This window comes from Crinia signifera, chromosome 3 (assembly GCF_055691185.1).
Source record: "Crinia signifera chromosome 3, ASM5569118v1, whole genome shotgun sequence".
In the NCBI taxonomy this organism is placed as follows: domain Eukaryota; kingdom Metazoa; phylum Chordata; class Amphibia; order Anura; family Myobatrachidae; genus Crinia; species Crinia signifera.
In genome coordinates, this window is record NC_139219.1 from 205,025,531 (window position 1) to 205,049,522 (window position 23,992).

Here is a 23,992-nt window from a genome sequence, read left to right on the forward strand (position 1 = left end):
ATTACCTACTGTAAAATATAAATGCTTAGTATTTTAGTTGTAATCACACATTTTATTACAGGAATACTTACAACATGCTCAATGGCTAGAACATAATAGCCTGTGATTTTGAAAAAATTATGGGTCTCTTGCTATTTGAAACCACCATATGTTATGCAGTGTAAATAGCATCAAAAATCTCCAAATCGCACCATTTTAAAGTATGCTTTGCAGGGTTATGTAACTCCACCCTGTAAGGTGTGTGGTTTGCTGCAACAATTACTATGCCAATCAGACTGTGTGCTTCTTGTGCATGTTAATTGTTTCCTACTTCGGTGTACATGGGTGTAAACATCATTGGTGTGTCAACACAGAGGCTTGGAACTGGCTAATTGAGAATAACTGAAATATTTGGCATATCCATTTCCCACAGACGCCCAAATGAAGCTGATAAGCCCGAACTTGCTCAGTATTAAAGCTAGGGAGGAAAGCCAAACTTGAACTGGTATATATGGCTGCAGGCAAAATCCTTTGAAGAGCAATGTGAATATTATATGCTCTGTTTTGAATCTACATGTTGGAGCCTATTTAAGAAAGGACGCTAGTGGTACTCTTAGCCAGTAGGGACATTTTTTCGTTCCTGCAAGCAGTAAATTCTGGAGGGGCTTTTTTTTTTTTTTTTTACAATTCTTATCTTTTATCATACTGTCAGTTTGGATAGGTGACCAGGGGTCATTAGTATAAAAATGACTAGCACCTGTTATGGCTACTACAGTAGTGACTCTGTGCTCACGGGGAGCAGCCGCACTAGCATCGGCTCCAATGACAACTTACTATACGTTAACTGCGGCCCGAAAATGATTAATTCATACATAAGTTTTGGCAGTGAGCAGTCGGGCAGCTCAAGGTAGGTATAGTAAATTTAGAGGATTTGGACATATACAGTATTGTTGTTATTTGTTCTGGTTTGTAATACAGCTTTATTTAACTTTGGCATTTGAGCTGAAATTCTGATGTCCTCTATGTTGTGCTTACTTTTAGGCAAGAGATGCTGCAACAGATAGCAAACCGAGTGCAGAGAGATAATCATGGCTGTGACGATAAGCTGATTCTAGCCCGTAGTGCTCTCCAAGCTGTGAGTGTTTCATTGGAATGACTTGTATCCTCAGTCTGACACTTCTGTGTAATCTGTTTCAAAGGGTGTTTTTACACATTTTGTATTCGTACATTTTACACACTTATGACATTTTTGTATATTATACATTTTTTGTTACGGATTTATGATCAATTAATGTAGTTCTTAACATTTTTTTTTTTTGATAAATACTATTTATATTTTGTTTAACTCGTATTGCACACACTTGTATTTTGTTATCATTTACTGTTTATTACAAAAGATTATTATAAATTAGTAGGTTATATATGTGACTTTTATGTGTTATGCTAGGACACTAAACGGATGGAATCGGGCATTCAGTTTCAAAATGAAGCTGAGATTGCCGGCTACCTGATTGAGTGTGAGAACCTGTTGCGACAGCAGCTTGTTGATGTCCAGGCTCTCGTGGATGGAAATTATTACCAAGCAGATCAACTAGTACAGAGGTAATGTTACCTGTAATGCATACACGGTTAACATAAATGCTGTTTATATTCAGGACATGTTCTTCAATATAGTGCTGTGGAATATTTTTGTCCTTTATCAGTAGCTGTTCCTGTGCATCCTATATATGCTCTGATGACAGCTCATGTCTTGCTCTCCCCTGCAGGGTCGCTTCTTTGCGGGATGAACTGCTTTCATTGAGAAATGAATACTCCTCCATATACAAAGGACGGATTTTTTCATCTGACCACACGCAGCTTATGATATCAGGAATATCACAAAGCCTCAACTCGGGATTTTCCCAAAGCCTGAACCCTGTAATGAACTCTAGCATGTCCCACGGTATGACACCCATGTCACCAACCAGCCTGACTCCAAGTATTTCTGGCAGCATGTCTTCTGGTCTACCATCTAATCTCGCCCCCAGTATGTCCTCCAGCCTCGTTGCAGGTCACTCACATGGCTTTAACTCACATCTGACTCCAGCCATGACGCCAACATTTGCACCAAACTTTAACCCAGGTTTAATCCAGAACTATGCAACTGGGATGAACTCAAATGCATTGCAGTCGCTGAAACTCATGCAAGTCAAGAAACCATTATTAAAATCATCTTTTGCTGACCAAAATTTGCCTGAAGAAGAAGGGAACATTACGTTTGTTCAGGACCTGGCCAGCTGGCTGGAAGAAATGCAGGTAAAAGCATTGGATACTATCTGCAGTTTGAGAGGAGAATGCAGTATAACGGCTTGGAAAGCAATTCAGCGTCTCTGCTAGCGGGGCTGTTGTATGTGATCTCACTTTCCTCTTTGGTATCCAATGGCTAAATCCATCATAGCCCTAGTGCCCCCTGTGATTACTTGCTTTCTGCAGTTCTTCGTATCAGAACTATTATGGATTAAACATACCAGCAAAATATGCACACTCAAAGTGGCTGATTAGTCATAGACCTAAAACACAACAAATCAAATCATGTTGCAGATTTCTTTCCAATATGATATGCTACTTCAGGTACTTACTATCCACCATGTTGATGTTCCCTGACAGATTCAACTGGACCGAGGAGAATGGGGTTCAGAATTATCTAGCATTGAAATCCATATAGAGAATCACAGAAATTTCCACGGGGCTGTTGAAGAATTTGAAACCAGTCTTAAAGAAGCAAAAATGAGTGAGGTATTGGTATAATGTTCAATTATATTAATTGTGTGACACAAACTACTGTACATGGGACTATTTGGTGTGTCCTGTATTATTTGGGTTGAGATGTTTGCAGTTTATAGTCTAGTGATGTACAGTACGTTTTATAGTTATGTGTGGGCGAGTTCCAAGAAAATAATTTCTTGCTAATTAATTGGCTTGCAATATGTATTCCTTGTATTTTATTAATTTATTGGCTTATAATATATATTCTGTGACAGGAGAAATATAAAAACAGAAACGTTTTTCTCACCAGTTAATTATCTTTGCTATGCCTGAAAGTAAATATAGCATATGATTACAGATTATGTTGTGTGGTGTTGTGTCTGTGCTTGCTTGGAAATTGTGAATTCATTGTGACATATAATTACCGGCTGCGTATATAATGCCTCTGGTTATGGATCAGTGCTTAGTTAAGACTCTTAAAAACTAATTTGGCCTTATTCTTGTAAATCCACATTTCAATTCAATTAGGCTATTCATAAATGTTCCTATGCCATTGTGCATGAGCAGTTAGTAATTCCTGATGTTCTGTACCTAGAACACTAAAGCCTGTGACAGCAATGTCCTGTATTTTGGTTAGCCACACAGAGTGCTGAAGTTCTGTGGTTATATATCATCATCAATATGACATTAATTATGTCATCGCACAGAAGTCAGTGCACAGACCGAAGAGACTGGCCAGCTACAGCTTTAATATTTCCCAGTTTTCAGCCAATTTAGCAAACAAAAAAGGCAAACCATACTGCCAATAAGTGTTCATTAACAAGTAATGTATACAATATCTGTTTTATTTTTCAAAAGTAGTTAGTTTGGCTCATTGGAGTAGAAGGCAGTAATTGGCGTTATGGCATTATCAAGTTACCTCATGTTGCTCATACATTGGTGATAAAGGAGATACTGTATATAAAAAACAAAAATGAAGGATTTGCAAATTTACATATTAATTGTCATGTGATGTTTCAGTCCAATCAGGACCATCCTCAGGCTATACAAATCAGCAAGACATCTTTGACCTCCAAGATCCACAAGCACAATATATATATATATATCTATATATAAATATATATATATATATATATATATATATATATAGATATATATATATATCTATATATATATATATATATATATATATATATATATATATATATATATATATATATATATGATTTTAATATAATTACATAGCCATTAACCCGTCTTACTGATTTATTACTATCATTAATGTGAATAACACATGACATATCTGTTCATCTACTAAGGAGAATGTTTCATATTGTGCATATGTCTTGTCTATACATGTGGCAGTGATGGGATTTGTAAGAATGTTTATATCTGCTATGTTCGTATCACTGGAGTGTAGACTAGTCCTGGCACGTTGGTAACAACAGTGTGTACACTACAATGCTGCTTTATATAACATGTTGCTCTGTGTTTACCTTTTACAGTGTTCTGTAGTCTTATTTTACTCACTTTCTTTTACAGCTTCAGATGACTGGTCCTCTAAAAAGTTCATATTCAGATACTCTACACAAAATTGAGGGACTTTATGCCAAACTTCTGGTAAGACTATCACTGCTAGTTTCAGTGCAAGTAACCAGACTGTTACTGACTGACTGGCATTCTTGGTCATTATGTAATCCTCTTGGTGCTCAGCTGTACTTTATTTAGCACATTGTGAATAGTAGTCTAATTGAGTCACTATAGGAAATCATTGAGCATTCAGGTGGAGCGGGTGCTGCATACTTAACAGCTTTGTTGCAAAAATGTATAATGGACAGATATGAGAACACTCAGCATTTATGGTCCACTATTTGCTCAGTAAAAAAAAACTGCATGAATGCATCTTCCTTTTGGCATAGGCATAATTCATAGCTGTACTGAGCACAGCACAATACCAGCCAGGTGTGCATGCTAAATTCCCTTATGCACATTCCCTAACATTTTACGTTGTTCCTTTCTGAAGAATTCATCTAGAACCCGGCAAAAGAACCTAGAATCCCTGCAGAGCTTTGTATCCAGAGCCACAAGGGAGCTCATATGGCTGAATGAAAAAGAAGAGGAGGAAGTCGCATATGACTGGAGCGATAGAAACCAGCACATATCTGCTAAAAAAGATTATCACGCCGTAAGTGCCCTGTCTCTAATACAGCCATCCTCAGCAGTGTGGTCTACCTATAGTATATGGATACAGGATTTTAGTAATGTTACACACTGTAAGTTACAGTAATTGAGTACAGTTAGATAAAAAGATTTTAGATACATGTTAATAGAAAAAAATCTTAGTGGAATAATATTATCTCTGTTTTTGAAGGATTTAATGAGAGAACTTGATCATAAAGAAGAAGTCATTAAATCAGTGCAGGACATCGCAGAGCAGATGCTGCTTCAGAATCATCCTGCAAGATCCACAATTGAGGTCAGTACATTGTCCTTCATTAACATTCTATAGTCCTTAGGCTTGCAGGCTCCTGTGGTGAAAAGGTGCGAGCATCTTAATGACCTGCAAACCATATATGGCATAATGAAATGACACACTGTCCTATATGTGACTGATTAATGACCTCTACCTCTTGTTTTGTTTTTTCCAGTTTTTTCTGCAATGCACCTGGATTTAAAAACAATATTACATGAATATTTAGTATCTAGCGCTTTTTATAGTTACGGTACACAGGGGTGTGCAGTAGTGACACAATTTTGGGTAGAATGTTTAATTCGTATATCAGGTTCCAGATAATTTCAGAAATGAATAAGATTAGCATCTGAAGGCTTTTCCAGAGAAAAGACGTTACAGTATATCAGCCTGTAGCTGTAGGTGATTACTGCTACCTGTTTCTTAGAAAAAGAACCAGTTTATATGTTGTCACTTTTTTTTTTTTTTTTAGATGTGTTACTGTAAATGTTGACTGATTTCCTCAGCGTCATGGCCATGCAGTACATTTTTATTAGATTAATCTGAAGAGGAAAACATAATGCAGATAGGTATTTGCATTTAAACAATCGTATGGCCCTTATGTAATACCCTGCAAGTTACAAGAACCAAGGTGATACAATACAACCCTGCACTGTTGATATAAAGTGGCAATAATTTAAAAGGCAGAACCATCCTGATTTTTCTTTATAAATGATTGTCCCTTTATATCAACAGTACAGGCTTAATAACCGGAAAGCTTGATTCCTGCAACTTGCAGGCTACTATGGGAGGGCTTATGTGTATGTAATTGGAATGACACAGTATACATGATAGTGAGGTTCATCAGACAACACCGTTTTCCATAATATAGAGCACCAGCAACAATGTTTTAAATAACCATAAGGCAATAGTCTGGAGTTCATTATATAATATAGATCCATACTGTTAGACTGTTTGTAGCAATGGCAGTTGTGTATTTTCAGTGCAAGTTCATGTTTTTTTATTACTTCCAGGCCTACAAATCAGCTATGCAGACACAGTGGAATTGGATTCTACAGCTGTGCAGCTGCGTAGAACAGCATATACGGCAGAACACTGCTTATTTTGAGGTATTTCCACACATTGTTACATGTAGACGTCTGTCATGTGTGACTGCCTTATGTGTACAGCGTGCCTCACAAGGAATTGGTGCACTGGTTGTTTCTTATGATGGCGGTGACTTACACATCTGCTGTCTCATCTCTTTAAACTCACAAGTTCCCCTGTATGACCCATATTATCCAATGCATTGCTCATTTATGTCCGGGGTTCTATGTGGTTTCATTTGGTACATGTTGTCATCCATGTCCTAGTGCAAAAGGAAAATGATATATGACAAGGGGACACTGGTAGAGTGTTATATAGTAGCACACCATTGAAATCTACAAAAATAATTTCTTTGGTTTTGACTACCTAAAAATCTTGCAGAAAGTCCAGTAAAGTGTTTTTTTTTAAACATTGCATCCTCACCTTGATGTTTTAAAATCTCTTTCTAACAAGTCAGTAGTCTGCATTCGGTTTTCTCTTTTATGGGATAAATTTACTAAGATTGGAGTTCAGCTGAAGATGAGATGTTGCTCATAGCAACCAGATTCTTCTTCCTATTTATTTAGCACCTTCTAGAAGATAATAGAATCTGAGGGGTTGCTAGGGCAACATCCCATCTTCAATAGGACTCCCATCTTAGTAAATATACCCTATTGAATCTCATTCATATGAGGTGCTAGACTGCTATTAATATTTTTATATCTCATATAAAAACACTTTTAATATATGAACAAGTTAATATAGACGTTATTAACTGATAGAAAAGCTATGGACATTGTGCACGAGTCGCCGCCCCCAACTGTGTTCCCTTGCATTGCACACTGTATACAGTAGGTGAGAATTGTTGACCTATGCATCTTAATGGATGCTGTATTGTTGTATTTGTTGTTCTGTAGAGTTGAAGTTGGTATCTTCTGTTTTTATCACTATAGTATTTTAATGAAGCCAAAGAATCCAACGATTATCTGAAGACTCTGAAAGATTGTATATTAAGAAAATACAGCTGCGATAAGTCAACTGCAGTACATAAACTGGAAGACCTGGTGGAAGAATCAATGGTAATGACCACAATCGTATGTCTACCTGCATAAAACCAGGTCCAAATAATTAATTTATTCAGCTGTTAGAGCAGGGGTTCTCAAATTCGGTCCTCAGTACCCCACACAGTTCATGTTTTACATGTCACCCGGCAGGAGCACAAGTGCATTCATTACTGACTGACACATTTTAAAAGATCCACAGGTGGAGCTAATTATTTCACTTGTGATTCTGGGAGGAGACCTGTAAAACATGCACTGTGTGTGGTCCCGATGACCGAGTTTGAGAACCTGTGCGCTAGAGAATAAGCACAATTAAATTTGTCAGTGTTATTTGCACTCTTATGTCCTGGAAGATGATTTTTTTAAAATTAAAATTATGTTTATTAACTCATTATTAAAGCAATTAAGTTGGAACACTTTATGGAGAATTGGGCATAATTGCTTTTCCTTTTTTACATGACTAGGAAGAAAAAGAACAGCTTTTACAGTACAAGAGCACCATTGCTGGTCTTGTTGGGAGAGCAAAGTCTGTAAGCCAGCTGAAACCACGGAATCCAGACAACCCACTAAAATCATCCATTGCTATTAGAGCTATATGTGACTATAGACAAATTGAGGTCAGTGAGCATTAAATGATAGTGAATTAAAGTCAATATATTTCAGTTACCCAAATCAGCATACACCTTGTTTCTTATACAGTACATGTGTCTATACAATGAATTTGCAAAGTTAGTTTTAAAAGGAATAGAGTTGTGTGTAGAAAATGCTTCAGCCTTTTAAAGGATTATTCTTTGAGTCTAGCATCCCGCGTGGTCCCCTGATGACTGACACGCTGTGCATTCCACTTTACTTGGTTCTTCTGACCTGAGGTTCCTTTCAGACAGTGTTTTGCCCAAACACATTGCCAGCAGGAGTGATTTAAGGAGTGGCATTATCACTTGGTGTACAGATGTGTCCATATACACCTATCCTTAATTGTGCCAAATAACCACATTTAGAGCTCCGTGAAAACTTAAGGCCCATATGTGGTGGCCGGTGCACGGAGAGAACGAATCAGTCTCACCTGGGTCTTCGGCCGCACGCAGGTTTGTCAGTCCTTCAACTATCCGGTAGACAGGAGGTACGCGCTTCAAGGAAAAGGGGACACAGTAGTTGCGGGATAACTCAAATTTATTCAAGGCTGGGTGTAGTTTCCAACCACTGACCCCCTCGGCTGAGCAGTAATTGAGAACACAAAGGCACGTTGGTGAAACTGTAATCAACCACGGTAAAGCAACTTGTAAAGTATTCCTATCAGCACCACAGTTAAGAAGATTAATTGGATAAGTGTCACGTAATTGTCTGTCTAGCTGCCTAGTGACACGAACAACCAAGTTACTCATAAACTCAACAATATACAGAAGCTCCCAGTGTTGGAGGTACCGTAACTTCACTTGGGCCAAACGCCCCTGCTTTTCCTTTACTACTGAACCAACAAGGCAACCACGGTACCACCAATGCTGAAGCCTATCTCCTAAACATTCCTGACTCAAATTTTACATAGGCACATCACATCAAGCATCGACACAGTAAATAATTAAACCGCTGGTGCACCAGTACAATATCCTAGCCGTAGGCCTAAGGTGACGTCACCCTGAATGTAGCTTAGTCCCGGGCTACCTGTACGGGATTTTGCTGGGCTGCAGGGCTCCGCGGGGTTAATAACCCTGATGCAGTTTCTGTCCCTCCTAGCAGACCACAAGATGGCGCTGTCCCCTTACACATGGGGAGTCCCTGGTAGCGTGGACACCGTTGATTAAAGGCAGCAGGGTATAACTGGGAATAGGGGCAGTGCAGCGTGGCTTTATAATCAGGGCAGCAAGCCTAGATGGGGGCCCTGGTACTCAAGTCCCGACTTGGGGCATTATTACCCCACTCCTCCTCCAGGGGTGAGTAGCGTGGCGGAGAATAGGGTTCCGGAAATGGATGTTCCGGATTAAGTGGGGTCACTGCGTGGGTACAGGTGTGCAGGGGCAGCGTGTGGGTGACCGGCCTGGGGAACAGTACCTGCGTTACCCGGTCACAGTTGCAGGCTCCTGCCCGTCACGAATCACCGCTCCTGCAGTCCGGCCCTCTGCTGACTCTCCGCTTTAGACTGGGGCGCACTAGTGTGGGCGCTGCAGCCGCAGCGTTGCCGCACTCAGTGCCTTCTTGGTCCCGGGCTTGGGGTCAGCTGGGCGCCCTCTGTCTTCTCTGGTCGACGCGTCCTCTCCCCGTCGGGTCTGGATGACGCGTCACTCAGCGTCTCTTCACTCGGCTGCTGTGCTGTACGGAGCGGCCGTCTGTCGCGCGGCTCCTGCTTCTCCTACTCACCGCCGCCGTCCTTCGCTTCCACGCTGCCTCTCCTTCTCCTCCCTTCCGTGAGTCTCCTATAGCTTCCGTCCTTTTGGCCGCTTCCCAGCCAATCACGTCCCGTCCTGACCTGCCCATCATCCTTGGGCGCGAAGCCCCGGGGTCAACATTAACCCCTGGTGTCCTGCACGTTAACTCCTGCCGCGCATGGAGTCCTGGGGCACCACATTCACCCCCGCTTTTTCGGATGCGTGTCCCCGCGCATCATAACACAACGGTGAATTGTCCTTTTTCGCTCAATTACATTTGCAACGGTAACAATGACAGTGCTTTATAGTTACAATATATGTACAACAGATTACAGGCAGCTATCTAATCCTGGTACCGCCGGGGAAGTGTACCCCGAGTACTCCTTTCGGAGCGCCTTAGCTCAAGCTCGGGGGCCACCTCCTCGGCTGCGCGTAATTCAACTGGCGGCCTAGGCTGGGTTTGCCGTGGCATAATGGACCAGCCCACCGTCATTAATAGCTCGAGAGGGTCAGTGGGCAGAGGAGGCGAGAGGACCGCTTCACCCTTCGGCTCTTCATCCCCACCATCCTTTGGTGCTTCTTTTAGCTTCTGGTCCTGTCTTAGGCGGAGCCTACGCTGACTTCTATGGGCCGATGCTGGGGGGGCGCCGTCGAACTCCGAGGTCTGGCCACCCGCCACTATCAACATGGATTCGACTGCGCTCGAGTTCAGCCCCCGTTTTGGGTTCACTCCGGTATGTGACCGCTTACTCCTCCTTGGCTCGCTCTGTACTCGAACCTGTGAACTCTGTTGGCCACATCCGTACGCTTTCCCGTTACTTCTTCCTACCCCATCTTCTGTCCTTTCGGGGTACACACCACTCCGTTGGGGCGGATCTTTCGGGGGGTAGTACTGTGGGTGACTTCTGTAGCTTGGGTAATTCCAACGGCGCTCTCTTCTTGCGGCATATCGGGTGCCTCTGACTGGAACGCCACCAGGGCCAGTGACGTCGACTGCCCGGAGGCCCTTTCTTCCCCTGATGATGTCGAACTCCACCGGCTCCCCGGCTTCGAGGCTTCTGTAAAAACCTCTCGCATTCTTCTTTGGGATAGCTGTGAAGTGGACGAAGACATCCCTTTCTGTATCAGCACAATTGATAAAACCGTATCCCCGTCGTACATGGAACCAGACCACCCTTCCCTGGTTCTTTACGCGGGCTGAAGGGTAACGATCCGATGTGGCAGGTGACTCGCTCGCACTTATATAGCATTGTCTGCCATAGCAAGCCTGCCCATCTTCTGGGGCTGGACCTAAGCTTCCCGTGCTCCCCAAGGTTCGGCCCTCGACCTCGGGGTGTTGGGGTTTAAATCTTCGTCCCGGTTACCGTCTCTCTCTGTGCTTCCGGCCTCCTGGCTTCGGTAGTACGTCGGACGTCCCTGCCCGTCCAACCGGTCGGGAGGCTGCCGCCCATACTCTCGGGGCGGTTCCCACCTGCTTCGGGCCGGACTTTGTCTTTCAGTTCTCCATCTTGGTTCTGCATAGCTCGGTGCCGGTGTACTTGCCATCCGACGCATTTCTCTCTGCATCTCCGCCATCCCAACGGCCAGTTCCTCCATTTGTTTCTGGAGCATCTGCATCGCATCTCTGTCGGGCTGCTGTCCACCTTGCACCGCCAAGCCTTGGGTCCGTTTTGCCCTGTCAGTGGAACTGGCTGTGGCTCCGGTTGAGTTCGCTCCTTCTTTGAAGCCGATCAGTTCTGGATACTCCTCTTCCCTATTTTTAGGGTTACCAATGATAGCGAGGGCAGCCGTCTTGAAGTCCCGGAAGGTCTTGCCAGGTATCTGCGACCTCAGCAGCCGTAACTGGACCTTGACATTTTCTTGGGCCACCCCTTCTACAAATTGAACTGTTAGGGCCTCGTCGGCGTTTCGCACCTCCTCCGGGTCCACTGCTTGGATAGCCTTTAACGTCTCCTGTAGGCTCAGGGCGTAGTCCCGTAGGGACTCATTTGGCTGTTGCTTGCGAGCATACAATTTCATCTTCAGCTCGGGGATGGTCTTCGTTTCAAATGTCGTGAAGATTTTCTTTAGCATGTCTGTCGCACTTTTTCTATCTTCCGTTGACCATGAGGCCACTTCTCTGCGCGCCGATCCAGTCAGCTGCCCCATCAGCATTTCCACCTTCTGCTGTTCGCTAGGCTTATACATCCGGAACGTGGATTCTATGTTGTTCCTGAAGTCCGCAAATGGGGTTTTCTGTAGCTGGTCATCGTCTCCGCTATAGGTCAGGAGCCACGGGGCTCCGAAATAGTACGGTAGGGTGATGGCCGCGGCCGGTGTCGCATCTTCTGCGTCTTGAACGTCCTGTTCTTGATTCTGTGGGTTTGGTGGCTGTGCCGCCCCTCCGCCTTGTTGCTGCTCCATCTTTCACCGAGCTGTCACTCTCCTGATGCACCCGGATCCTGTTCGGTGTGACGCCAAAAGATATGTGGTGGCCGGTGCACGGAGAGAACGAATCAGTCTCACCTGGGTCTTCGGCCGCACGCAGGTTTGTCAGTCCTTCAACTATCCGGTAGACAGGAGGTACGCGCTTCAAGGAAAAGGGGACACAGTAGTTGCGGGATAACTCAAATTTATTCAAGGCTGGGTGTAGTTTCCAACCACTGACCCCCTCGGCTGAGCAGTAATTGAGAACACAAAGGCACGTTGGTGAAACTGTAATCAACCACGGTAAAGCAACTTGTAAAGTATTCCTATCAGCACCACAGTTAAGAAGATTAATTGGATAAGTGTCACGTAATTGTCTGTCTAGCTGCCTAGTGACACGAACAACCAAGTTACTCATAAACTCAACAATATACAGAAGCTCCCAGTGTTGGAGGTACCGTAACTTCACTTGGGCCAAACGCCCCTGCTTTTCCTTTACTACTGAACCAACAAGGCAACCACGGTACCACCAATGCTGAAGCCTATCTCCTAAACATTCCTGACTCAAATTTTACATAGGCACATCACATCAAGCATCGACACAGTAAATAATTAAACCGCTGGTGCACCAGTACAATATCCTAGCCGTAGGCCTAAGGTGACGTCACCCTGAATGTAGCTTAGTCCCGGGCTACCTGTACGGGATTTTGCTGGGCTGCAGGGCTCCGCGGGGTTAATAACCCTGATGCAGTTTCTGTCCCTCCTAGCAGACCACAAGATGGCGCTGTCCCCTTACACATGGGGAGTCCCTGGTAGCGTGGACACCGTTGATTAAAGGCAGCAGGGTATAACTGGGAATAGGGGCAGTGCAGCGTGGCTTTATAATCAGGGCAGCAAGCCTAGATGGGGGCCCTGGTACTCAAGTCCCGACTTGGGGCATTATTACCCCACTCCTCCTCCAGGGGTGAGTAGCGTGGCGGAGAATAGGGTTCCGGAAATGGATGTTCCGGATTAAGTGGGGTCACTGCGTGGGTACAGGTGTGCAGGGGCAGCGTGTGGGTGACCGGCCTGGGGAACAGTACCTGCGTTACCCGGTCACAGTTGCAGGCTCCTGCCCGTCACGAATCACCGCTCCTGCAGTCCGGCCCTCTGCTGACTCTCCGCTTTAGACTGGGGCGCACTAGTGTGGGCGCTGCAGCCGCAGCGTTGCCGCACTCAGTGCCTTCTTGGTCCCGGGCTTGGGGTCAGCTGGGCGCCCTCTGTCTTCTCTGGTCGACGCGTCCTCTCCCCGTCGGGTCTGGATGACGCGTCACTCAGCGTCTCTTCACTCGGCTGCTGTGCTGTACGGAGCGGCCGTCTGTCGCGAGGCTCCTGCTTCTCCTACTCACCGCCGCCGTCCTTCGCTTCCACGCTGCCTCTCCTTCTCCTCCCTTCCGTGAGTCTCCTATAGCTTCCGTCCTTTTGGCCGCTTCCCAGCCAATCACGTCCCGTCCTGACCTGCCCATCATCCTTGGGCGCGAAGCCCCGGGGTCAACATTAACCCCTGGTGTCCTGCACGTTAACTCCTGCCGCGCATGGAGTCCTGGGGCACCACACATACACACTGGTCGACTTTGAGCTGAAAGAAGCTCAGTTTTGTCTGAGCTGCTTTCAGCTCAAAAGCCACCCAGTGTGTACTGGGCAGCAGAGATGCGTGCTCCTGCATCATAGCTGGCCTAACTGCTCATCTGCTGCTTTTACCGGCAGATGAGTGATGAGGTGGATGGCTTTCCATGGCGTCCTGCAATGGAAAGTTGTCCACCCCTGGGAAAATGGCTAAAACTGGCAAAAAATGCTCCGTGTGATTGCACTGACCAATTTTCAGGCCAGCGATTTTCTCCATACACGCTGGGCAAAATAGCCCAGTGGGTATGGACCTTAAGGGCACACACTATGATACAAGTTGCATGATGTGGCACTTATCATATAGTAAGTACCTTCACATCCACCCAATTCATTGTTTAATTAATTAGGTATTTGCATGATCTCGTTCTATGTTCTGCAAATCCAATTAGACAAATTCCAGACATTGGTTTAATGTTACATGAAGCATGTAACAATATATCAGGTCATCGTACAGCAGATTGTGCAGTGTGTAAAGCAATGTGACGTATTGGTGCATGCATTAACAAGTCACTGGATCATGCCATAGGTCACTAGTGCTTGCTATGAGCCGTTACTTCACAAGGCATTGCTCACAAGAATACTTGTACTTTGACAATGTGACATAATATCTTATATTCATCATGATCTGATTCAGATGGTAGATTTCTTCTAAGCTTCCAATATTCAAACTTTTTCCATGCTACACTTCTTCATTGTTCCCCCACCTGAGCACTCCCATGCCCATATCCTGTCTTTGTCCACCCTCCCTAAATTATGATGCCACAGTTCTATCATTCGGAAATACTTACTAATACTAGCAATAACATAAGTACTACATCATTTCTATTACTTTATGTAATTCAATTAAGAAACAAGAACATTCTCTTCATCTCATAAACATAGATTAAACAATAACGTAGGATACCAAAACTTTGGGCCTGATTCATTACATATGGTAGTTGTGTGAGCATTTGCAAAACTACAACCCGCAGCATTAGCAGTGCAGGGCAAGGCCGCCCCGAATGCGGGATCCTGACCCGCAATGTAAACACAAAATGTTGTGCAGATCTGTGGGCTTTGCTGAATAAGGCCAATAATAGGATAATTTGAATGTTTTTTTTTACATATTCAATCTGTTTTTGCTCTTACATTTACATAGCATATTGAAGCAGAGTTTTTTCTTTCGCAGCAATAAATCTTTTTTTAGGTTTTTTAGGCAGTTGTATATTTTTGTTAGAATCTTTAGCACTGGGAATGTTATTTTTCAGTTGAGTATTCATGAGCCAAATCCTCACCATACAAGACACGTTGTTACATGAGTTACTTAGTGACGTGTTCACTGAGAAGTTGCACTGTGAATTTCTAGAATCTAGAAAGATTTAAAGCTTAGATACAATATGTATATTTTGTTTGAAATGCACAGCACATTTATACAACTATAAATTTAAAAAATGTGGTGCAATTTTTAAACTATATATGTTTTGCTTTATGTCCTGTTCAAAATTTTTAGTGCATTCTACTAGGTGACCTTTAAAGAATTGAGTATACAGGCAGGCAAATTTGTATTGAGCCAACTGCTGTGATTTATGACTTCCAACTTACCGATGTGTTCTCATACATCTAGCCTCAATATGCCACTTATAGTAGTGTGATATACTTGGTGCGAGTGAGCCACCAGATCTCAAGCAACTCTGCTAGTGCCGAGTCATTTTTGATCAAAATGCATCTTATTTGCAACACAATGCAACTTTGACACCAGAAACAGTGCTGATTCATTTGCAACTCTGTGTGTGACTGATTCCGCACAATGGAACTTCAGCCGATATATATCTTTCCAATTTGTCCGGTAACAACATATCATGCCAAATCATTCTACTGTAGTTTGTACTAACACTAAGAATGTAGATCTCACATATCAAAGAAAATATATATTTATAGGGAATAATCTAAAATAGCAAGCATATCCTGCAACCGACCGATGAAATTGACAAATAACAACTACTGTAGCTATCTATCAATTTAAAAATGTATTTGTCTCCTGTTTGTGTAGATTACTATTTACAAAGAGGATGAATGTGTGCTAGCAAGCAATTCCCATCGTGCAAAGTGGAAAGTGATCAGTCCTACCGGCAATGAAGCCATGGTCCCATCTGTGTGCTTTACAGTGCCACCACCAAACAAAGAAGCTGTGGACTCGGCAAACAGGTAGGAACTGCTAACAGAATATATAAGGAAGTAAGAGCTGAAAATGCAACAGGAAATCTGAGATGTAAAATGAGACCTGGGTTGTTTGGGTTTTCAAAATGTAAATACAGTAGTTACTCTATGGGGGTAACTCAAATGTAAGCATGCCGGCAGTCATCAGATGGCACAAAATGGAGCGATTCAATTGTAACCCCGTTCTGGTGAAATCAGCATTTCAAATGACACCCCCTGGGGGGTGGTGAGCTAAAATGCACAAAAAGTGGTCCACTTAATCGCACAATCTGGAATGTTTTGCATTGCGCTTTTTAGTTTGGATGGGTTTAGCTGCGATGCTTGGCTAAACCCAACCATCATTAGCAGGATCAACATGAACAAAAACATCAATTGAAATCTCCCCCTCTATCTTCCGTCACTTTAGACGGGACATCAGAGGGTGACATTAGTTGAATTCCCCCCTATGAAAGCAGAGTCTGTGAGTAATTATCCGAATGACCAATAAGAAATATTAGTGACTGCTTGTAATCTTAGTATTGTTTTTATTGCAGGATTGAACAAATGTACCAGAGTGTCCTATCCCTTTGGCATGAGTCACATATAAACATGAAGAGCATGGTGTCCTGGCATTACTTAATGAATGAAATTGAGGCTATCCGGGCCAGCAAGGTGTCCTCAGTACGTGCCATTTTCATATGAATTTATGTGACGGAAGTCAAGTTTTACAAATGTGTTTTCTTGCTTCTATCACTGGTTCTACTGTGGTTTATTTTCTTCATATTTGTATTATTGTTATCATATTTATTTATGCCTACATATTACATAATACTCAATTATCATATGAAGTGTCTCCCTTCATATCAGACAGTCCCAGTGTAATTTACAGTACAGTTTTTCTATAGCATGGGCACACATGTAAATACACTAGGACTAATTTAGAAAATAACGACCTCATCATTATGTCTTTGGATTGTGGTTGGGGGAGCATATACAAACACCACACATGTTTCATCATGGACAAAATTAAACCCAACGTCCAGAACTGCAAGCCACTAATACAAACCACTGTGCCATTGCAGGACACAATTATTGTCTTGTATGTTCATATGTTGTCTCTTTACATTGCAGATTAAAACATTACTGCCTGGAGAACATCAGCAAGTTATGAGCAATCTAAAGTCTCGTTTTGATGAATTCCTGGAAGACAGCCAAGAGTCAAAGATGTTCTCTGTCTCTGACATAGGCCAGATGGAGAGAGAGGTCAATGTCTGCAGATCCTACTATGAGGATCTTCTGAAATCGGCAGAAAGAGGTCAGTATAAACCCATATATTGTACTATAAGACAATAAACGCATGCATAAGAGAGGCGCATTTGTTTTTATACCTCATGATAGACCTACAGTAAGTTAAATATCCATAAAAGTGTTGCTTCTTGACACTTGCAAAAAATCTTTTTTACCTATTTTCCCTCAGGGCATATTTATTAAAGTATATATGATACCTACAAATGATTCTCAGGATATCTGCTTCTGTCATCTCTTCATTTACTACTGAAAAGCAGAACCCACTTAATTGTTTGATTGAACTGTTTCTGTATTGCTTGGCGTGGCCCCGGCCTATAGGCTACTTTATTGTTGATTTTAGTGGACAGAGGGGTAAATGTATTATAGTGCGGGTATAATGTTTCCTGCTTCTCCAAGGCACAGCAGGAAGCTGCAGCACCAGGATATACCTAACATCTCACATGCCAAAGTGGGGGAATGAAAACTCCCCCCTTTGGCGATTGTCGTCAGCCCCTTCCCCCCATAACACATCAACCTAGTGTTGGTGCACTGTGTCTCTGCCTCTGGTCGGCTCACCGGGCATGCCCAAGATCTCGCTGCTCTTGCAAGATCTCCCGGAGCCAGAAGCTGCCACCGCCAGGGACAGTGCTATCACAATTGTGCTGCATGTATCAGCACTACATTTGCCACAGCATCAGGACTCCATCTTTTAGATAGCAGCCCTGATATAGTCATGGGTGCTATGCACTTGCCACAATCCTCCTACTGCATACAGTTTGTACATATATCCAACATTTTTCAAGGCACTGTCCCTTGTACATGTGTCAACAGATGTTGGTGCATGCACACTATTGCAGCGGGATCCAAATCCAGTGATCTTATGGGTCTGGTCAGTCAAGGATTACATTGCAACATGAAGAACTTTGATTTTTGAATACTGTTTCTTTGCATGTAGAAGGTACTTACTGCTGCCACCATGCCTTCTCTAGGGTGTTTTGGTACAGTTAAAGAAATAGTTTTGTATATTGAAGATTTTATTAAGCTGGGAGTTCTACAGAAGATGGGATGTTTCCCGTACCAACCGATCAGATTCTACTTCTTATTTATTTAGCACCTTCTAGAATATAATATAATTGAATTGGTTGGTATGGTGGACAACATCCTATCTTCAATAAAACTTCCATCCTCTAGTAAATTCATAAAAATGTCACAAGGTTCATTATTTGTGCCATTGGCTAAGGATTTTATGGGTGCAACCCCAATGTTTAGGCACATCTCTAATGCTCTATGCATGTGCAGAAGCCATCCTGTGCATGTGCAGAAGCCATCCTGTGCATGTGCAGAAGCCATCCTGTGCATGTGCAGATCACAGGCTGCAAGGTGGCTCACAGTCCCCCAAATGCAGAAGCATGACTGACACGCTGCTGGCTTTTGGAGGTGGCGACAGGGGGTGTTAAGAAGTGGCCCAGACACAGGAGCATGTTGGCTTCATTTTCTGGGTGTGCCAACGCCAGTGACTGCATCCTTGGACCTGCTTCACTGGTTCAGGCTGCATGATTTCACCAGACATACCATGTAACCTGACAGTCACTCCAATGTCTGATGGTCATGCAGTTGATCCTGTTCGTGTCCTAGGACACAGAAGCACATCGGAGCAGCCATCTATAAGATGTATCCTTACGGCTTTTGCATATTTTATCACACAAAAGGAAACAGCAGCTGTGCTAAAGCTGCCATCTCTGAATAAGGACAGATGTGCTTAGTAATCCTCCTTGATGTGAAGCAGTGCTATGTCCAACATAAGCACTTCATCTCCTCACAGTACCCAACTTAAGTGTATAAAACATTTAACAAACAGAATAACGTTTCTAATAATGTGCATCTTTCAACAGAGGAACAAGAAGAATCTGTGTACAATTTGTATACATCTGAAATTAGAAACTTCCGCGTCAGACTGGAAAACTGCGAGGAACGTCTAATTCGCCAAATCAGAACTCCTCTAGACAGAGACGATCTGCATGAAAGTGTACTGAGAATATCAGAACAGGAGGTATGCACTGATATCATTTCATGTATGTACTGGGCGGAACAGATTCTTCTCATCCCTGATTCCTGATTAGTTACAGCAAACTAATGATATGATCCATATAAGTCAATGTGGTTGGGCAAGCACTAATACTCATGGGTTATTACTTATTACACTTATTGTATTCATATACAGTATGGTGCCATATGACAATTGTATTTATTTCTTGGCGAGACTGTGTTTTATGCAATTGTAACCCTGCAAACACATATTACTAATTGGGCAACATATTCAATTTATATTGTAGTATACTATTTATAAGTTGTATTTTATACCATATATACCTAAATGTGGTCACACCAATTTGTTTTATTATTAGTGCTGAGAACATTGTATGTGTAATTATTGGGATTTTTATGAATAAATAGATAATCTTTTAAGGGTTGAAGACTGCAAATGTGTTTCTTAATAGGACACAGCAGCACAGGTTTATTAATTTCTTAGTATTGTGACATGCTTTGTCATGTTCAGAGTGGTGCACAACAGAACTAAAATCTTCTCCATCTGTAATCCAGTAAGGTATCCATGTTGTGTAATTTGGTGCCAGTACTGCCTGTAAGCATTTGTGTAATCTGTTCATGAGTCTATTAGTGTTAATGTATTAAACACAGCTGTATTATATCTGCTGTGACAAGCCAGGAGATAACATCCTGTCCTGCTGGAAAGTTGGAAATCATTATTTTTTAAAAATATATTTGAATCAGTATTATAAATAGCGGATTAATCCTGGGCCCAGGGATTAAAGTGGCCATAGAGAGGTGGTGGAACTCATTTCCCCTTGAGTATCAGGAGGTACGAACCACAGGTGGAGGAGAACCAAGACATGTAGAGGGGAATGTGGCTAGAGCACATTCGTGACACTAGTGCCACCTGCATCATCTATTGCCGTGGGTAGTGGTTCAGACTTTTCTGTCGGAATAACTGTGCACTGCTGTGGTGTTCCAACAACAATTACAGTTGCCACCTGTCACCCTACCCCCACACTTTAACCCCTGCCTGGACCCATGTTGAAATAATTAGCATTTTAATTAATACAAAGTTTTAATTTCTTACTGTATTGTATTAAGTACAAAATACACGGAGGAATAAAATAATCTATCTTTCTCATCTCTACAGAAACTGAAGAAGGATCTGGACCATCTAAAAATAGATTTATCGGCAATTTCAGATAAATGTGAAGAGTTCTTTAGTCAAGCTGCAGCATCTCCAGCAGTAGATTCCCTAAAAGCTGAGCTCCATGCCATTATCCAGGCTATGAGCCAAATCTACTCCATGTCTTCAATTTACCTTGAAAAGTAAGTGAACATTCATTTATGTTTTTACTATATAGTACATATGGTATAGCATAAATAATAAAACTGACAGGGCTGAAATTAAATTCTGTACTTTAAAGCTTTTATTATTAATAATATTTGAAAGACAAAAACACTTTACAAAATACTTAAATAGTCCAAGGTATATTTAAAAAATTATGTTCCACATAGCAATCAATCAGATGCTGTCTCTACTGGATTATCTGTAACATCCTAGAAAACGGTAGACAGAACCTGATTGGTTGAAATGAACAACATCTCCTTAGTAAATGTACACCTTTATGTCTAAACAGACATATCTTCTTTTTCCTTCTGTTTTTGGAAACGGTAAAAAAGCAGGGTCCTACCCATATCAGACCAGTTTTTTTTGCAGTCTGAATGGGTCTAAAACAGTATTTAGGACCCAGCCAATAGTGGTCCGCTCTGTGCATATCTAATGAGCGGACCCAGTGCAGTGCATATTCACCCTCTGGAGGCATCCCCCCCCCACCTGGGGAGCGCAGGGAAGAGAATGATCGCGCTTGCGGGCAGGGGGTCCCTGCAGCGTATGTTAGATCAGTGGCGGGGTCCCTACAGCGGGTGGGAACTACTGCCCCACCAATGATCTAACATACGTTGCAGGGACTCCCTGCCCGCAAGCACGATCACTATTACTGAGTGCTGCTGGAGAGCAAAATAGGGGACCAGCTCGGGGACTGATGGAGAGCGATATAGGGGACCTGCTCCTGGGGGGCTATATAATAGGAATTGTACTGACCCCTGCATGCATCCCTCGCAGCACAAGTCATTCCTGTCCAGTGGCTTGCAGCTGGGAAGCTCCTACGGCAATTTGCGTGCAGGGAGTTGTTCCTAGGCAAGCGCCAACGTGCGAGCACTATGGTATCTCTGGCAGTCCCGGAACTACAACACCCGGGAGTGGCTGCTGTTGCTCATCTATTAGACCGCATACCTGGCTTTGCCTTTGACCCTGTATTTGAAAACGTTTCCAAAAATGGGTCTGCCAGGTACACTGAAACGGGAGTATGTAAAAAAACCGGCATTTAAACGGAAATATACCGTTTAAGAGATGCGGTGTGAAAAGGGTTTTACCTGGCAGACCCGTTTTTGGAAACGTTTTCAAATACAGGGTCAAAGCCAGTTATGCGGTCTGAAAGCAGCATTAGTTTCCACCAATAGAGGGATGTTTCTTTACCCAATATCTGTACAGATCCAATTCTCAAATAGCATGGTGTCCATAGTTAGCCACAGTCTATATACTGTAAGCAACAGGAGAGTTCACAAGTAGGTCTGGTCTTAATGCATATTTCCAGTCCAAGATGCAAAAGAAAATGTTTGGTTCATGTCGCTTGGCAATAGTCTCTTCCGGAAAAGGTAAGTGTAAAGTCAACCAGTGTAAACCTGACACTTTTTTCATGGCAGGCAGCTTTTTCCAAGCTGATTTTCAGCAAAACGTGCCTGTGAGGAGTATGCAAATTTTATTTGAATATATTTCATTAACCATTCTGGCTCAGTGTTACACCCAAGGCCCTTTCCATACACTGTTACCAGACAGTCTGAAATCATAGTTTGCATAGAATGCAGTGATTTGAACATTGAGCAGAAGGGGAAGTAAGATAGTACACCTTCTCTCCCTCTGCTCTCACCGTTCTTTGCGCCTTATTAGTTACCATGAGACTAGTAACACAATTACAAGATGTATCAGACCTGAGAGAGATACATTGTACATGTTGCTCATAGAGACTTGCTAAAAGCAAACTGTCGCTGTAGCATTTCTTATATAAAATAATGAGAGTCAATGTAAAGGTTACAGGTGTGCAAATTTCAATTTCCCACTACAGATTAAGGTCAATAAATCTGGTAATAAAGAACACACAAGGAGCGGAGTCCCTGGTAAAGACATACGAGACCAAGCTGTGTGAGGAAGATGTGATCACAGCAGACAGAAACACTATCGAGAGACTAATATCCACCCTGAAGGTATACATCTATACAGTTTTCTATCCTAACAGTATTATTATCTGGCAAAGCCTGTAATATCACTATGAATAAAATATTGTGATCTTCCCTTGTACTTACAGTATGCATATGGTAATATTTTTATTCAAGAAAATGTCTTTCTATAATGGTTCATTTTGTAATTTTTCTCCTAGCAATGGAGGTCGGAGGCAGATAAAAAAAGAGATGTGTTTCATGCATTAGAAGATGAACTGCAGAAAGCCAAGACCATCAGTGATCAAATGTTCAAGGTGCACAAGGAGCGGGATCTGGACTTTGATTGGCACAAAGAGAAGGCTGACCAGATTGCTGAGAGGTGGCAGAATGCATACTCGCAGATTGAAAACAGGTTTGCACTAACTTCCTATTCATATAATGCCTTCTAGGCTGTGCTTTCACCAGACACATGCATGCGGCCCGGGGGAACTGGCACACTTCTTTCTTTCTGCGATGCTTTATTACAGTAGCATGGTGTACGCAGGGGCAATAAGCGGTCATCATGAAATGTGGCTTCTTGCAATGATCAGACATTTGTTAAATACCAGGCAAGGGCAGAAACCTTATAAGTCCTAAATATCTTACAGATGTCTTTTTTTTAAACAGTGGATGATAATTATCTCTGTCTAATAGGTTGCGAGACTTGGATGGAATTAGTAAGTCATTGAAATATTACAAAGAATCGTATCTGGCTCTGGATTCCTGGATTAGGCAAATAGAGGACTCACAGAGTAAGCTGCAGGGCAGCACGCCTGATGGCAAGGCACTGTCTAAGCTGCTGGACCAGCAGAAGGTGACGAGCATTCCTCTTACAATCCAGTCCAAATCTGTGGAGTATATAATGAACATGTTTTAAGTAGCATATACAATAATGCAGGATTTGTGATGGGTTCACTGTCCATAGTGTGGATGTACAACCTTTTTTTTGTTTGTTTCAAAGCTCATGGACGGGATGCTCTAACATCCGCGCCCCCTGTCCGCCACACATCACCGGCTACCGCAGACATAATGATCGCATATGCTCTAACATATGCGATAGTTATGGCAAAGGACAGCTCTTGCGTTCAGAGCTGTCCTTTGCGCTGAGCCAGCGATGTCCTGGTGGTTCCCCAGTGGCTACCCCCCTCCCTCCCTCCCTTACCCAGCTGCTGCCGGGTGGCCTCTCCTCCTCCTCCCTGCACCTGGAAGAGAGTTTTCAGTGCAGGGAGGAGGAGGTCACAGGTAGGGGCAGCACAGCGCTGTGCTGCCCGGACACAGGTGAGGGGTGGGTCGGCGCAAGGCGGTGGGGGTCCGTTTGGGGTGGCGTGGGTGCGTTAAGAAGCCCATAGGCTTCTATGGGGTGATACCCCCCGCAGTGAAAACCTGCCGTGCGGGTTTTGCTGCATATC

The 23,992-nt window shown here is 43.0% G+C and overlaps 1 protein-coding gene across 19 annotated transcripts in view; it reads left to right on the forward strand.

Moving 5' to 3' along the window:
- DST (dystonin) overlaps nt 1–23,992 on the forward strand; it is a 522,642-nt gene that overhangs the window by 267,565 nt on the left and 231,085 nt on the right. For all 19 annotated transcript variants that reach the window (XM_083177288.1, XM_083177291.1, XM_083177290.1 and 16 more), the window contains 18 exons: nt 1,021–1,114; nt 1,427–1,581; nt 1,746–2,274; nt 2,626–2,754; nt 4,267–4,344; nt 4,748–4,909; nt 5,096–5,200; nt 6,208–6,303; nt 7,213–7,338; nt 7,785–7,937; nt 15,781–15,935; nt 16,481–16,607; nt 17,058–17,241; nt 19,106–19,263; nt 20,416–20,594; nt 22,451–22,589; nt 22,763–22,956; nt 23,238–23,397. In XM_083177288.1, coding sequence (XP_083033414.1) covers nt 1,021–1,114; nt 1,427–1,581; nt 1,746–2,274; nt 2,626–2,754; nt 4,267–4,344; nt 4,748–4,909; nt 5,096–5,200; nt 6,208–6,303; nt 7,213–7,338; nt 7,785–7,937; nt 15,781–15,935; nt 16,481–16,607; nt 17,058–17,241; nt 19,106–19,263; nt 20,416–20,594; nt 22,451–22,589; nt 22,763–22,956; nt 23,238–23,397 — 2,923 coding nt within the window. The remainder of the gene's footprint in view (nt 1–1,020; nt 1,115–1,426; nt 1,582–1,745; nt 2,275–2,625; nt 2,755–4,266; nt 4,345–4,747; nt 4,910–5,095; nt 5,201–6,207; nt 6,304–7,212; nt 7,339–7,784; nt 7,938–15,780; nt 15,936–16,480; nt 16,608–17,057; nt 17,242–19,105; nt 19,264–20,415; nt 20,595–22,450; nt 22,590–22,762; nt 22,957–23,237; nt 23,398–23,992) is intronic.